The 16,997-nt window shown below is 38.6% G+C and overlaps 1 protein-coding gene across 2 annotated transcripts in view; it reads left to right on the forward strand.

The window, feature by feature from the left end:
- Nucleotides 1-746: 746 nt before the first annotated feature.
- VhaSFD (V-type proton ATPase subunit VhaSFD) overlaps nt 747-16,997 on the forward strand; it is a 129,886-nt gene continuing 113,635 nt past the window's right edge. The window contains exons 1-3 of one of the 2 annotated variants that reach the window (XM_067136469.2): nt 747-939; nt 1,156-1,237; nt 1,326-1,515. In XM_067136469.2, coding sequence (XP_066992570.1) covers nt 885-939; nt 1,156-1,237; nt 1,326-1,515 — 327 coding nt within the window. In that variant the 5' untranslated portion in view covers nt 747-884. The remainder of the gene's footprint in view (nt 940-1,155; nt 1,238-1,325; nt 1,516-16,997) is intronic. The other variant, XM_067136470.2, reaches the window with a different exon arrangement.

Raw genomic sequence — 16,997 nt, forward strand, 5'->3', positions numbered from 1 at the left:
ACGTCGGCACTGCATTGTGCTTATCACATGTATGGCTTGCAATGGTGTCGCTACCGGCGTGCTAGCCGGCCAGTGTCTTTTAAAAAGGTGCAGTATCCAACTGATGAGCCCATGCCGGACTCTGGGCGAAACCCTGGTAACTTTTGACGATTGAGTTTCCTGAATTTTATAACCTAAAACATGTTTAAGTTTAATTATTTCTACCAGTATTAACATTCAACTTTCGTAGTTGAACAACGCAAAAATCATTATTTACTTTCATTATTTCTATCAATTTTAGCATGCAACTTCTATTTATAGCTAAGTTTCTTGTCGCCTGACATTTTAAGGTCGGGCCGCCAGGTGAGAGATGAGCCACTGTCAACATGTCTGTTAGTTTAGTCGTTTAGTGCGGGAGAATACGGAATTGTCCAGTATTGTCTATCACTCATTCTCTTTGTTATCTATTGTGTATTTGGGTATAATGAAGCCTGATTAGGCATTTGGGACATTTCTGTCATTTAAAATGTTTTTCCAAAGATGATAGTGCGGCCATGTTTCAACTTCAAATTTCTCCCTTTTGTGTAGAACGGTAGAACGCTGATCTCCACATTGGCAACGTAAAATAACTATTTGAAAATGTATTATAGCTTATATTAATGGTGTTCTAAGATAGGTTATCCGGATTATTGATAATTTGATCATTGATAATTGGATATTGTAATCTTCAAACCCTGTAAGTTTCTTGTCTCACTGTTGGATGTACTGCATCTAATCACAAGACTCAGCTGTAACATTCCTATTCTGGAGGTGGGAGTGTACTTTATGAAGTCTTTAGTCGAAGTAGAAGTATAAAACATTCTCTCTGTATTTTAATTAGGTATACCCCGAAACGAAAAGAAGAAATGGCGTCAGATGAATCTCTTAAGACTATAATATCGTTGCCGGAAGAGAAGATAGGTAAGTACGGATTTCCACGTTCTAAAGTAGGTTATATGTTACTCCTCGGTGCTCATCTATGTATTAATGCAGTGTTATTGCTGTCTTAACATATGACATTCATTTAGTTACACGCTTGATAAATTTGTGTATACGCTTTTTTTCTCCGTTTGTTTCTTGTGAGGGGCATTTACTAGATAGGTTCCTTTTGAAATCTGTATTCACTTTGGTTTTTAGATATGTTGGCTGCAACAAGTGTTCTTCAGCAGCAAGCAACAGAAATTCGAACCCAACATGTTAACTGGCAGTCATATCTTCAGTAAGTCCGTTTATTGAAGTTTGTAAAAAAATCTAAGCCTTTTTTACTTTGTGTATATGATTTTCTTCACTCATTTGATTTATTTCAGATCTCAGATGATTTCCCAAGAAGATTACAATTTTATTGTTGCATTTGACAATGCAGATGCTGCTACACGTGAAGCCCTTCTTCGAGAAAACCGCAGTCAGTGTGCCAAAACATTTCTAAACCTCTTAGGTCACGTGTCAAAAGATCAAACTATTCAATACATTCTCATCATGATTGATGACATGCTACAGGTAAGTACTATGAAGCAAGCACATAAGAGTTTTGACCTGTCTTAGTTCTCAGAATGAACTTCTACATTAGTAAACATTACATGGTTACTTCTTCATGCATAAAACCTGTTGCAAGTTGAACTTCTTGAAATATTTTCTTACTAATAGATCATAAATGCCTGTGTATTCAGTTTGTGTAAAAAGAACAATAATATAATTTTAGAATGTCTGCTATTCACTTGCTTCTGTATAATTTTACACTTTCTTTGTGAAAGGTGAGGTAGGCATTTACAAGCACTGCACCAAAGAATGTTTTTTGTAAGGGAGCAAATAGAAGGGCACTAAAACAAACAATGGGCAAAGAGTTGCCAGGAAAGCATTGATGGTTAAAGGGATAATTCAAAGCATGAATTCATTTATGTGGGAGTTACTGAATTTTCAAGTAGCATATGCTGAGTACATCTCATTCTCCAGCAAGGTTCTTAGCTATAAACAATTGGCATATTGGATCTATGAAATGTCAATATAAGCAAGGGAGTTGGGTGTGTGGGTAGGGTTGCATAGCTGTGAGCTTTCATTTGGAAGATGGTGGGTTTGAATCCCATCATCGGCAGCCCTAAAGATGGTTTTCCGTGGTTTTTCCCATTTTCACACCAGGCAAATGCTGGGGCTGTGCTTTAATTAAGCCCAGAGCCACTCCGTTGCCCATCCTTGCATTGCCGAAAACCTTTGATGTGTTAGTGACATGTTAAACAACTATCAAAAGAGAGTCCTGAGTAGTCACTTGTATTCTCTAGTGATCACAGAGGACTCCCCATAAAATTAAAAATTAAATTTTTCTGGACACTTGGTGTCAAGGTCAGGAAGGGCCCTTGTGCTATAATAATGGATAACTATATTAATGAATTTATTTGTAAGTTCATCAATGGCGAGCGCTGCTGGCGGGATAGCTTCTGTCATTCAGTCGTCGTGGCAATCAACTAGCAAATAATGATGGTGACTGTTGTTGTGACTGTGCAAGTAAGCTGCAAATCTGCTCACCCATTAGCCACTATTTACATCACAACAAACAATAGTTGGTGTAATGTTATTGTTGATAAATTTTATGGGCTTTTAATATTGTAGTTTTCTTCCAACTCTATAGGGCATCCTCCTTTCATGATTCACTCTTGTTTTATTCAAGTGATTGTTCCTTCACAATTTTCTTTTCTTATTTTGATAGTTATCTTCATAATTTTCCCTGTTGATGTGGGGCAGTGACCATGTGGTTTTTCACTTTTAAAACAATCACAAAAGAAAAAACACCATTGTCATTTCAGACGATTGAACAATATTTCCTTGTTAGCATTGCTCAGCATTGATATGGACTAAGGAACAGAAGTCTAAATTAATCAATAGTCGGTATGGTAAAAGTGTATAAGACATAAATGATCGGAAATTGTATTCTATATAACATTTGTAATGTAATCTGTAGGAATAACATAGATATTTGAGAATTTACATTTAAGCTTTCCCCTAAACTACCATTTCACTCAGGGTGAATAAAATTATTTATAGCCTAGACTGTGGTGCCTTATTCCCCCCGACTTTACATTCTGATTTTCATTAAATTCTGTTTACCCATTTTCTTGTGGCTGAGCGTTTATATGGACTAAGCAACAAAAGTCTAAATTCATGGATATCTCTGTTATCAGAGCTGGTATGGTAAAACTGTATAAGACATAAATGAGACCGAACAAATGGCCGGACGGTTTTAGTCACATAGCTATCGACTTGCATTCGGGAGATTGTGAGTTGAGGCCCCACTGTCACCAGCCCTCAAGGTGGTTTTCCGTGGTTTCCCACTTTTATACACCCCCGGTGGGTGGGGGACGCAGACAAAGAATTCACCCACGCTATCTCCTGCCTGTCGTAAGAGGCAGCTAAAAGGGGCGACCAAGGGATGATCAAAATAGAACCATGAAACTACTTGCGATTAGTACCACCACGCGGGGAACACCATGGGTTGCTTTTACTTGCGCGTAGTACCACTATGTTGGGTACCAAATAGGTTTGTGATCGGTAGCAACCGAGAGCGTGACGGCTTTTACACTACCTGCTATTATTTACACTATATGAGCGACCCATAGGATGAGGGACTCATGGTTCTGGCTTACCTGTGATTAGTACCCACTATATGAGGAACACCATGGGATAATACGTGGCCTGTGGTTAGTACCCTTCTGTGATGAACACCATAGTTTTGCGTTGCCTGTAAATGGCGCCGCCAACAGCATAGGTCTGCAATACATGTGCGAATTTCATTACCTGTGAGTAGTAGGCCTACTATAATGTGTGGAATACCACAAGTCTACGCAATTCTTGATTAGTACCGCAACATGACAGATACCATGGTTCTACTTTCCTAGCGATAAGTACCATTGTGAGGGGCCGCTGACTTGGATTTTGGACCCCTTTCGACTATAAGTATCATCGATTCAGTATTGTGCTGTAGAAGCAGTCCCTTGCTCAGTAATATTATTGTACTATGCCCGCTTCTGTGTATGTGAGGCACTGTGGGTCGGTTCCACTGATCATTTTAAATTCATATCCATCCGTCCTTCTTCATCCTCACGTTTTGAATTGTGGTCAGCGGATGTTTTTTTGGGCTTTTAATTTGTCATTTCATTTAGTCTCATTTTGTACCATTAGGGGCTCATGACCTACATGTTAGGCCCCTTTAAACAACAAGCATCATCGTCACCACCACCACTTTCACACCAGGCAAATGCTGGGGTTTCCAGTTTTGCTTTTTCTATAGCCAGTATGATAAGAGACTTGCAATTGCAATTTCAATTTCTGTTTGTGCTTAGTAGTGACATGCGGTATCGGTATTGTAATTAGGATACTTCTGAACGTAGTTTAAAATTATGGTAGTGTACTGTACAGTAGTATACGAGTAATATCTTATTAGAAATTAACGTGCTTATTTTGTTATTGTAAAATTTTTGTGTAGTATAGTAGAGGTATCTGTAGAAACTCCCTTACTAAAATTCTGCTGTTTTAATTAGGAGAGGCTTAACTGCAGTATAGAATTGTGTAATTTCTGTGTATTCCTTTCCGTATTCAGTAAGATAAACAGTAGTTTTTATCTGTTAGGGTAGTGTAGTAACTTAGTATATTAACTACCTAATTGTCGTGTGATCTTTGAGTACTATCCTAGACAATATTTCTTTTCGTTTGTTCAGTTTTTTTTGCACAAAACAAGTTATTTTACTTTTCCTTTTCATTTTGTCCATAAAGAATGGCTAAAGAGTGCAAGTGTAGGAACTGTGGGTGTGGCAAGGCATTGAGGGGTATGAGGGAGGAGTTGGAGAGTTTGAGGGAGATCATTAGGATTCTCACAGAAGACAGGAAGGGAGGTAGGCCTCCCTCAAACAATGTACAGGTTACAGCAGGTGTAATAGAGGGATGGGAAGGAAAGGGGGGAATTGTAAAAGACAGGTGGTCTAATGTTTTAAGGAGAAGGAGATTGCAGGCTAAGGGCTCTGTTCAGGATCAGAATTCAGGACAGGTGTCTGTGAGAAATCGGCACGAGTCACCCAACAGAGAGAAGATGAGGAACAGGGAACTGTTGCTGAGATGTGTGGAAGTAGGAGGAAGGGAAAAGGTAGGAAAGGGAAATGTAGTGTAGTGGAAAGGAAACGACAGGTGGAACAGGGTCATGGGAGGGTGAAGAGAGAGGAGGAAGTAGCTTCTGCAGCAGTGAGAGAAGATAGGGCTGACCAGGAGGGGAGGGGTTCAAATGAGGTGAGTAGGGTTGAGGCTCTGGTCATGGGGGATTCCATCGTTAGACATGTGGGGAAAGTGTGTGGAGGAAAGGGAAACAGGGTAGAGTTTTATCCAGGAATCAGGTTGAGGCAGATGTTGAGGAAAGTAGAAGAGAAGGAAGAGGGAAAGGAGAAGGCAGTAGCGTTTGACGTTGGTACCAACAACGTAAGGCAAGCAGGTATAAGTACCAACATAGTTGGGGATGTGTGGGATCTGGTAAATGCACTACGGATGAAGTTTAAGGAAGCGGAGATTGTTATCAGTGGAATACTGTGTAAGAGGGATACTGACTGGAAGGTGATTGGGGATTTAAATGAGACTATGGAGTGGGTATGTGGGAAACTGGGAGTGAGATATGTAGATCCTAATGGGTGGGTAGGAAACGGGGATCTGCACTCGGATGGCCTTCACTTAAACCGCAGTGGTACATATAAGTTAGGAAACTTGTTTAGAAGGGTTATAGGCAGGTACATTCAGGGAAACGGGTGGCCTAGGGAGCAGTGTTAAGCGAACAGGGAACTGGAAATCAAGTAGGGATGACATAAAAATGTTAGTGCTTAATTGTAGAAGCATTGTAAACAAAGGAATCTAATTAAGTTACTTAATAGATATATACAGTACTTACCAGATATTGTAATAGGAGTTGAATCATGGCTGAGAAATGACATAATATATGCAGAAATATTCTCACGGAACTGGAGTGTGTATCGTAGAGATAGGATAGGAATGGTACGAGGGGGGTATTCATTCTGATGAAAGAAGACTTTGTAAGCTATGAAAAAGTTAAAGATTACAAGCACGAAATTCTGGGTGTAAGGCTCTTCTCTAAAGATAATAGACAATTTGATGTCTTTGGAGTGTACAGACCGGGAAAGGGTACCACTGACACGGGTTCAGAATTATTTGATAAGATAATCAGCTATGTGGGAAACGACATGGAAAGGAATGTGATTGTAGCGGGAGATCTTAATTTACCAAATGTTAATTGGGAAGGAAATGCGAACGACAGGAAGCATGACCAACAAATGGCAAATAAGCTAATATGGGAAGGACAGCTGATTCAGAAAGTGACGGAACCAATTAGAGGGAAAAATATCCTGGACGTGGTGCTGATAAAACCAGATGAGCTCTATAGAGAAACCGAAGTAATAGAGGGTATTAGTGATCATGAAGCTGTTTTTGTCGTAGTTAAAAATAAATGTGAAAGAAAGGAAGGTATTAAAATGAGGACTATTAGGCAGTACCATATGGCTGATAAAACAGGCATGAGGGAGTTTTTAAAAAGTAATTATGATCGGTGAAAAACGGTAAATAAGAATGTAAACAGACTCTGGGATGGGTTTAAAGCAATTGTTGAGGAATGTGAAAACAGGTTTGTACATTTAAAGGTGGTATGGAATGATAAAGACCCACCTTATTACTGTATAATAGAGAAATGAAGAGACTAAGAAGGAGGTGCAGATTGGAAAGAAATAGTTAGAAATGGCTGAGGAAGGAAGGAGAAATTGAAGGAACTTACTAGGAAATTGAATCTAGCAAAGAAGGCAGCTAAGGGTAACATGATGGCAAGCATAATTGGCACTCATACAAATTTTAGTGAAAAATGGAAGGGTATGTATAGGTACTAAGGCAGAAACAGGTTCCAAGAAGGACATTCAAGGAATAATTAATGAATAAGTAGAGTGTGTATGTGAGGATCTTCAGACCACATGTTTGCGAAATTAATAACTGGTTCGATAGAAGGCAGTTTGGGTTTAGGAAAGGTTATTCCACTGAAGCTCAACTTGTAGGATTCCAGCAAGATATAGCAGATATTTTGGATTCTGGAGGTCAAATGGACTGTACACGAATGACCTATCTAAAGCATTTGATAGAGTGGATCATGTGAGACTACTGGCAAAAATGGGAGCGATTGGACTAGACAAGCGTGACTGAATGGGTTGCTATATTTCTAGGAAATAGATCGCAGAGAATTAGAGTAGGCGAAGGTTTATCTGACCCTGTAATTATTAAGAGTGGAATTCCTCGTGAGGCATTATTATTGGACCTTTATGTTTTCTTATATACATATATGTGATATGAGTAAAGGAGTGGAATCAGAGTTAAGGATTTTTGTAGATGATGTTATTCTCTATAGAATAATAAATAAGTTACAAGATTGTGAGCAACTGCAGAATGACCTCAATAATGTTGTGAGATGGACAGTATGCAATGGTATGATGATAAATGGGGTTAAAAGTCAGATGTGTGTTTCAGAAATAGGAAAAGTCCTCTGAATTTTAATTACTGCGTTGATGGTGTGAAAGTTCCTTTTGGGGATCATTGTAAGTGTCTGGGTGTTGATATAAGGAAAGATCTTCATTGGGGTAATCACATAAATGGGATTGTAAATAAAGGATACAGATCTCTGCACATGGTTATGAGGGTGTTTAGGGGTTGTAGCAAGGATGTAAAGGAGAGGTCTTATAAGTCTCTGGTAAGACCCCAACTAGATTATGGTTCCAGTGTATGGGCCCTCACCGGGCTTAGTTGATTCAAGAACTGGAAAAAATCCAAAGAAAAGCAGCTTGTTATGTTCTGGGTGATTTCTGACAAAAGAGTAGTGTTACAAAAATGTTGGCAAAGTTTGGGCTGGGAAGAACTGGGAGAAAGGAGACGAGCTGCTCAACTGAGTGGTATGTTTACAAGTAATTAGCTTCATTTTCCGTATCAAATTCTAATCACAGAGACTTACAATAATTGAAAATCTTCCACCTTTTTGATACATTTTATTTACTTTTTAGCAAATTAATTAATTCATTATAAACAGTAGGGTCAGTCAGGGTAAATGAGACATTTTTTAAAACTTTGTTCATAAATTACAAACTACAACAGTGACAGTTATACAAAAAATCATAATAAGTTGTGACTGGTGTTACAAAAACCACTGGAAACAACAGATTACTATATATTCATTAACTTTTGAAAAATAAATATAAATGTGCGTCTCATTTTTAACCTGCAAAAGGGGGAATTATGAGACAACCCAGGGGAAAAGTGAGACAGTATTGTAGCAGACTGTAAAATCATGTTGGAGAGTTAATAGAGTAATTGTGAGACAGCTTAGGGTCAAAGGAAGACAGGAAAAAATCTGGGTGTAATAGTTTGCAACACTTTCCTCAGTTTTATTATAGGAACAAAATGGCCATGTTTTGATACCATGAAATTTAGGCTTGAGATGCATTTTTTACTCATTCCTGACAAAAATTACTTAGTATAGATTGTTGACATTATACCATCTAATTAAATGGTACCTGAGCTTTATGCCTGAATTTGTTACATTTTAATTATACTAAATAAATACATAGTGCCCATTGTAATCAGAATGGTGAAAAAATGAGATCACTTGGTTTAAACTGGCTTAACAGAAATTGTAGGAGTTCTAGGTTTTTTTCAAAAACATCAACTGTTCCTGGGAATGCAAATGTAATGCCTCTACCTTTCCCTGTTATTGTTGGAACAGGCAATTTCCCTAGTAATTTTGACTTTTCCACAACAGATACATCATTTTCATTAGGCCTTAACACAGTTTTGTTATTGTCCACACAATTGAGACATATGATTTGCATGTCTCCACCTTCCAGAACTTTCTGAACAGTGGCAACATATTTGTATTGAAAAGAATGCCGCTTTCCAGAACTTTCAAAAAGTACAAGTACAAAGTCACCTGGGTTTACTTCATCTGCCATGGTCATTTCCACAGCATCTCTGTCAAGCAGATCAACTTCATCAAGACCAGGGGTAGAAGAAAATAGAAATAATTCAGTAGCCAGCACCTTTTTATCAGGAGCCAGTACATTTTTCGCAAATATACATTATGAACACCACAGGTTAGACTAGGATCAAGCTACGTATTATTTTTGAAATGTGGCCTTAAGTAGTATAGTCTCAGTTCATATAAGAGTGGAAATTTATATTTTAAGAGACACTAACCTAAATAATCACCAGTCACCTTCAAGGTCAGCATCTTTTAAAATTACACTACATGTGCCTGTTTGATTTGTCACCAGTAACATTCAACTTGCTTAACAATGCAAACAAACCTTCAAAATCAGTGTAGGGTCTGTTTTTTTTTTTCATTCTCTTGACGCACCTCGCTAAAAGTGCACTTTCGGGATTTTTCACGAAACTTTCAGCCTCCTGCCGGCCCCGCGGTGTAGTGGTAGCGTGCCTGCCTCTTATGCGGAGGCCCCGGGTACGATTTCCGGCCAGGTTACGGATTTTGACCTGGATCTGAGGGCTGGTTCGAGGTCCACTCAGTCTACATGATTACAATTGAGGAGCTATCTGACAGTGAGATGGCGGCCCCGGTCAAGAAAGCCAAGGATAACGGCCGAGTGGATTCGACAGCACGACACCTCATAATCTGCAGGCCTCCGGGCTGAGCAGCGGTCGCTTGGTAGGCCAAGGCCCTTTGGGGCTGTTACGCCATTTTTTTCAGCCTCCTGACACTTCGAGTGAAGATAGGATTTTTTGTATGTTTTAAACGTTCCCAGTTTAAAAGGTCCTGAAAATCCGGATACAACTTTAGAATGTTTGTCGGCAATACTACGAAAGTTACTTCATAATTTACACTTCGCAATTCCTTCTTCATAGCACAGCCATGGCAGTAATTCAAGCTATGATTCTTTACATCGTGTATCATTCTCATACTTCTCTGAATCAGTAACATTCAGCTTGCTTAACAGTGTAACCAAACCTTCATAATCAGTGTATGTATGTATGTATGTTCAGTCCGTCAGCGATTACGCTGGTGGGATCCTCAACAGCTCTGCCATCGGCTGTCACAGATGGCCTAGCATCACTGAGGAGGCGTACTAGGGAAATGAGGAGTGAGGTAGTTTCCCGTTGCTTTCCTCACCGAGCCAGAGTTGCTATTACATATGTCTGCCAAGCCCACTGAAATGCATGCACCAACCGACCCTATGAGCAACATTTTCACACCATCCATAGCAGGGACTGGCTGCATAAGGAATGGCATTATTAGCCTCGCTCATACCTCAGTCACTTTCATATTGTCAAAGCTAAGGATAAGACAGACAGATCTATGAAAGTAACAAAATTGCTCTAGGCTATACCAGAAGACATAGTGCGCTGTAAACACTAGGTCCTGCCAGCAAAGGCATAAAATCAGTATAGGGTCTGTTATTTTTTTGCAATATGATAAGATGCCATGAACAATGCATTCATATGCTGTGACATATTAGCATTCATTTTCTTTACGCACTTGGCTGAAAGTGCTGAAATTTCCGTTTGCCTGAAAATTGAAATGTCGACGTATTTTTAATGTGTGATCTATCATTGTCTTGAGCACCATAAATTTCACGCTGGTCATTGTCGTCCTGAACTCTACAGTCGGCACTTCCAAGTGTTTTCTCACATTCACTCTCTTCTGTATCACTGTGTTACATTTGCGGGCCCTAATTACGAAGAAATCCGAAAGAGTACACTGTTTGTTACTCGCATCAGTCAATTTATGCGGTTTTGTTCGTTTCATTTTGCCGATTTTCTTAAGTATAGCACAGAAACGTAAAATACACCAGCGTTAAATGGCTTCCGACGTTCCGAGTTCGCGGGCTTCGATGTCTTGTCTGATGCTACGTTGGCAATTTTCCATAAACGCACAGGAATAAAAACAACCGTATTTATAAAGAGCAAACTGTTAAATACCAAAATGCTGTAATTAAATTAAAAGTATAAATATTGTCCGGTGAAAATACAAGAATTGATAAACACGTCATTCCATATGTTCTAAATGCAAAGAATGAATTCTACGGGAATTCATCAGCACTGCTTTGTAGTGATGGGACATTCGATTCATTTTACTGAATCGATTCATTTGATTCCGTTCACGTTACTGAATCGATACAGTGATCCGATTCACGGCTCATTGGTCACCGCTCCTACTGCATCTGTGTAGTATGTGCTGGTAAGACAGCACCAACAGCATTCAGTGCTCGCAGCTGCCATCTGGTCTTCCTACTATGAACTCCTTTCTTAGAAAAAATGCTAGTTACTCTAATACATCAAAGGTTTCCGGCGACGCAGGGTGGGAAAGGTTAGGATTAGGAAGGTAGCAGCCATGGCCTGAATTAAGGTACAGTCCCAGCATTTCCTGGTGTGAAAATGGGGAAACTACGGAAAACCATCTTAACGGCTGCTGACGGTGGGATTCGAACCCACCATCCCCTGAATGCAAGCGCATAGCCACGCGATATTAACCGCACGACAACTTGCTCAGTCATTTTTGAAAATATGTATTTTTCTATCAGCTGAGGATTTTTTAAAATCTTCATATTTTGTATAGGCTACCCAAGATGTACAGTAGCCCGCTGGTTTTCTGATTCAACATACTGTTATTGCGTCTGTCCACATATGATTGAAGTCTTGTGCAACGATGTGACATATGAACTGAGAAAATACTGAGCCGTTCTTCCCAGTATAAAACAGGTACTTTTGAGTGGTCATGAGCATGACTCATAGTCATAGGGCAGGCTAGAGTCGAGTTTAATTGTCAAATGTCAATTAAGTTATAATACTAAGATTCATTAAACTAATAAATAGTATAACCTAATAGCCTACCTACTTACTAGCTACTTCAGAATTATGTTGTGACTACCTTTTTAACACTGCAAATAAATCCATCTATTATTTAAACCTTCCTGTAAGAAGAGGACAGTGAATGCAAATGGGTATTATTTTTAAATGAGCTGAGCTCGAGAGTCCATTATAGCATACGATTGTTTCAGTGTAGCGTGGCTCACTGCATGTCTGGCTGCAGTGAGCCGATAAGGAGCCGTGCGTATCTCGTGTTTCACTGAGCCGGCTCGTTCACGATTCTTTTCGTGTGCCATGGCTCACTGTATGTCTCGATGCAGCGGAAGCTCGGCTCCCCGTCAACGTCCAGTGAGTGCGCCTCTCAGCACTGTCCGCTGGGAGTAAGCTGAATCGTGTGCCGTGAGCTCGCCGTTCCTGTGAATCGATTCACTCGGACACTTGAATGAATCAATACACTGCTTCTAATCATGCATTCAGTAGCCAACACTACTGCTTTGGCGGCAATAGTTGAGGAACGGCTAGTCACAGGAAGGATGGCAGTAATGTAGTGTTTGTGGAATTATTTAACGTAGTAGTTCTCTGCATTTCTCCACAACTCTGGTCTGATCTTTGTACTCGGCTACCGATAGCTGATCATCTGTAATAGAACTCAGTGTGTTACGATATGTCCACAAGAAAGGACAATTGTTTGACGGGTTACAACGATATCTTCCATGACCGCTAGGCAACTCCCGCGCAGAACTGAAACGTCCAGTTCCAAGGTGCGAAGAGCAATTACAGAATTCAAGACTGCCAAAAGCACAGAAAATGTTTATTGCACATATTAGAATATATGAGCTAGAGAGAAAAACCGTGAAACACCACACGACTTGTTACTACTTTGTAAAGTAATGGAAAAGTACATGTAAGGGAACTCCGGATTTCAAAAATAAATTTTCAAAACCGAATTTGAAAACTCAGGCGCCATGGCGACTGGGCGCCCGGTATTTTTCGACCCCTGATCAAGACTGTCACCGCTACCTTGCCATTCTTCATCTTCACTTGTAGCTGAGTCAGAAGAATGAACTACGTTTTTTTGCTAGTTGCTTTACGTCGCACCGACACAGATTGGTCTTATGGCGATGATGGGACAGGAAAGGGCTAGGAGTGGGAAGGAAGCAGCCGTGGCCTTAAGTTGCCTGGTGTGAAAATGGGAAACCACGGAAAACCATTTTCAGGGCTGCCGATAGTGGGGTTCGAACCTACTATCTCCCAAATACTGGATACTGACCGCACTTAAGCAACTACAGCTATCGAGCTCAGTGAATGAACTTCTGCTCTTGTCTTAGATGGAGGTTTTACTACTGGAATTGTTGCCTTTTGAATACCTGTACCCTTTCTATCATTCTTATCAAGTGGTTTCTGCTTTTCCCTCGCAAGCTGGGAATAATCTTCAGATGTTATCACCTTTGCTGTTGGGTCCACTCTTCTTCTCTTCATCATGGTTTTGTCAGTGTGTTTGATTTTTGAAAGTAGGATATTCTCGAAAGAATTTTCAGGAAGTATATCAGGAAAGGAGTCTGTAGGAATGACAAACAAGTATAGGTATAGAAACAAGTGTACCAACTGTCTCATTTTCCCCCTAAAAGTGGCTCACTTTTACCGTAATGATGTCTCATATTTACCCCCTTTTTTTAAAACGTGAATTTTCTTCTCAAATCAGAAACTTAAAATTGTGTTTTCAAGCTGAAAAAGAAGATTCTCCCTTACACTACCAAATAAAACCAGAAACACTTTCCTGGATATTTGAGTTGAGCCAGAGTAACAAAATACAAAGTGCAATGCATGAACGTTTTTTGGTTTAAAAAAACACCACTCAGGAAGAACTTGTGTACTGCTAGATATGTAGTTCAGACACTTTCCAATTATTTTACCATAATGGATAAAAGACTAATATATAATATATTTTATGCAAAGTGTTGAGCAGACACTTTCCAATTATTTTACCATAATGGATAAAAGACTAATATATAATATCTTTTATGCAAAGTGTTGAGATTATTAATCAGAGCAGAAAAAATTGAGTGTCTCATTTTTTCCCTCTTTTTTGTCTGTCTCATAATTACCCTGACTGACCCTACATGTTTTGTTCTTATTTGAGAACATCTTCAGCTGTTGTCTAGCTTAGTTGAATTACTGAGTTTTTGAGTACATTATTTTCAGGTACCTTGTTCCTCTTAAGAACTATTTGATTAAAAATGAATTAAAATGATATTAAAACAATGTGATGGTTAATGGGTGGTGAAATGAGACAGGATGCATACATAGTTAGCTTACTTAAACTATATCTATTCATTTGAATAGTTGTTGATAAAAGTTTCAAACTCTGTTACACTAAAAAATATCTGCCTTCCAGTTAAAAGGTTTTTAAAATGTATGACTCCTTGACACTGTTCTAAATATTGTTGAATGTTCACTTCTTTCACTCCTTCCAGGTTGGCTGTTGTTTATTTTGAGCTTACTTAATGTGTCTTAAATTGTCCGGTTGTACTCGTGTTGGCCCATCGCAGAATTTTTTTTATACCTTTCAGCATTCACACGTTCTAAGTATCTTACAGTAAAACTTTGCCCTGTTTGCCCGACATAAGTTTTTTCACATTGATGACATTTCAATTTGTAAACTCCTGATTCTGAATGTTTGTTTTTTCTTAGGGAATTAACACTATTATGATTAAAGAATTTTTGCTTTGTATTATTACTGGTTGAATACGCGATCTTAGTCATATTTTCTGAACAAATTCGTTACTGTGTATAAATTAGGGTTGTTGAACGTGAACTTGGCATATTTATCTTTCTTTTTTATTTCGGGTGTTGGATTAGTTTGAAACTTCTGTTTGAATTTTCTGATTATTTTGTTTACCATATTTAGTTCAAATCCGTTGTATTGGGCTTGTTTACGGATAAAGAGCAGTTCTTTTTCTCGTTCCGTGTGTGTAAGGGGTATAATAAAAGATAATAAAGATAATAAAAGGATGAATAAGAACGAGCCTCCGCCATTTCGTACATCCACTCCCCCCACCCCTTCTAAAGCCGAAGCCGTGACAGTAAGCGACACGCCTCCTCCCCTCTCCACAGCCTTGCCTCCCCGGAAGGTGGAGCAAACATCGGAACACACACATCATTATTATACAAGACGTAAAGCAGCTTCAAACGAAGCTCCTCCAGGGTCACGGTAGAATTGGAGTTTAACAACAGTAAGGTATGGAACCATTTTATACATTAAGTTACTTTGTAAAGAGACATGTTTTCATTATAAAAGCAAATCCGTATTTTCCTCATTTCATTTCAGAAATTGAGACGAAGCTCCCTTCTCAATTAATGAACAGCAATCAGCTTCAAAGTTCCGCATTAAACTCAATTTAAGACACATTAAGTAAGCTCAAAATAAACAGCCAACCTGGAAGGAGTGAAAGAAGTGAACATTCAACAATATTTAGAACAGTGTCAAGGAGTCATACATAAAAAAAATAAAACCTTTTAACTGTAAGACAGATATTCTTTAGTGTAACAGATTGAAACTTTTATCAACAACTGTTCAATTGAATAGATATAGTTTTTTAAGTAGGCTAACTATGTATTCATCCTGTCTCATTTCACCACCCCATTAACCACCACATTGTTTTAATATCATTTTAATTCAATTTATATTCAAATAGTTTTTAAGAGGAACAAGGTACCTGAAAATAATGTACTCAAAAACTCCAGTGATTCACCTAAGCTATACAACAGCTGAAGATGTTCTCAAATAAGTTTATAATTAATTAATTTGTTAAAAAGCAAATAAAAAGTATCAAAAAGGTGGAAGATTTTCAATTATTGTAAGTCTCTGAGTGGTATGTTCCAAGCTGTCAGCAGAGAAATGGCGTGGAATGACATTAGTAGACAAATAAGTCTGAGTGGCGTCTTGAAAAATAGGCAAGATCACAATATGAAGACAAAGTTGGAATACAAGAGGACAAATTGGGGCAAATATTCATTTATAGGAAGGGGAGTTGGAATAACCTACCAAGGGAGATGTTCAGTAAATTTCCAATGTCATTGAAATCATTTAAGAAAAGGCTAGGAAAACAACAGATAGGGAATCTGCCACCTAGGCGACTGCCCTAAATGCAGATCAGTATTATTTGATTTGAGACCTAACCATATGATGCTCAAGTGTTCCTTATCTGTTCACCTTTAAGTCAGTAGCCCAGGACGTGTTACTTCGCCTTTAAAGATTGCAAAATAATTTTTAAAAATGTTGCATTGGCAAAGATTTCATTAAGCCTTCTCTAATTGCTGCCTGTAATGAAATATTAGGCCATGCTGCAGCAAGTAAAATGAAAGAAATTATGTTGTCGAATGATGCTGCTGATACAGTTGTCTGATGTGGCGAACGATACAGAAACACAACTCATTAAAAAAAACTGATTTGGAAGTTTTCTTATTACAACTAAATGTATCTGCAGACATCCACACACACAAAAAACAAAACAAAAAAACCCAGCATTTTACTGAAGATATATTGACCATGATCAGAGTGGTACGAAGGAAGACATTTAAAGTGTTTCTTTATTATCTATTTACAGTACATTATCAGCAACAAAAGTTTCACTGTTATAGTTTCTTAGAAGAGTGAGGTCTTGAATGGAAAAATTGTGTTTAAATTTGTACAGGTAGAAATTCAGATTTAGTTTCTAAAATATCAATCTGTTAACATTATTAATTGATTATTATACAAAAACAGTGCTTTAAATGCAGCATTGGATGATGAAATGGGCTCCGATCATCAAAATCTTCTTTTCCATTTGGAACTTTATTGGCTGTCTGGGGATGAAGTTTTGAAGAGATTATATGAACCCCAAAGGAAGTTGAGCTGTATCTAATTGATACGAACAGTGACCTGTCCCCTTATTTCCAGGATATGGAATTGGTAGCCATCCTTACACATCTGTGATATATTGATCCAAATAGAACAGTTTTATTGATCCAGACAGAACAGTTTTTTATTTTAGTTTGCTTTGTGTCACACCAATACAGATAGGTCTTATGGCTCTGATGGGATAAGAAAGGGCTAG

Source organism: Anabrus simplex, chromosome 1, assembly GCF_040414725.1.
Source record: "Anabrus simplex isolate iqAnaSimp1 chromosome 1, ASM4041472v1, whole genome shotgun sequence".
In the NCBI taxonomy this organism is placed as follows: domain Eukaryota; kingdom Metazoa; phylum Arthropoda; class Insecta; order Orthoptera; family Tettigoniidae; genus Anabrus; species Anabrus simplex.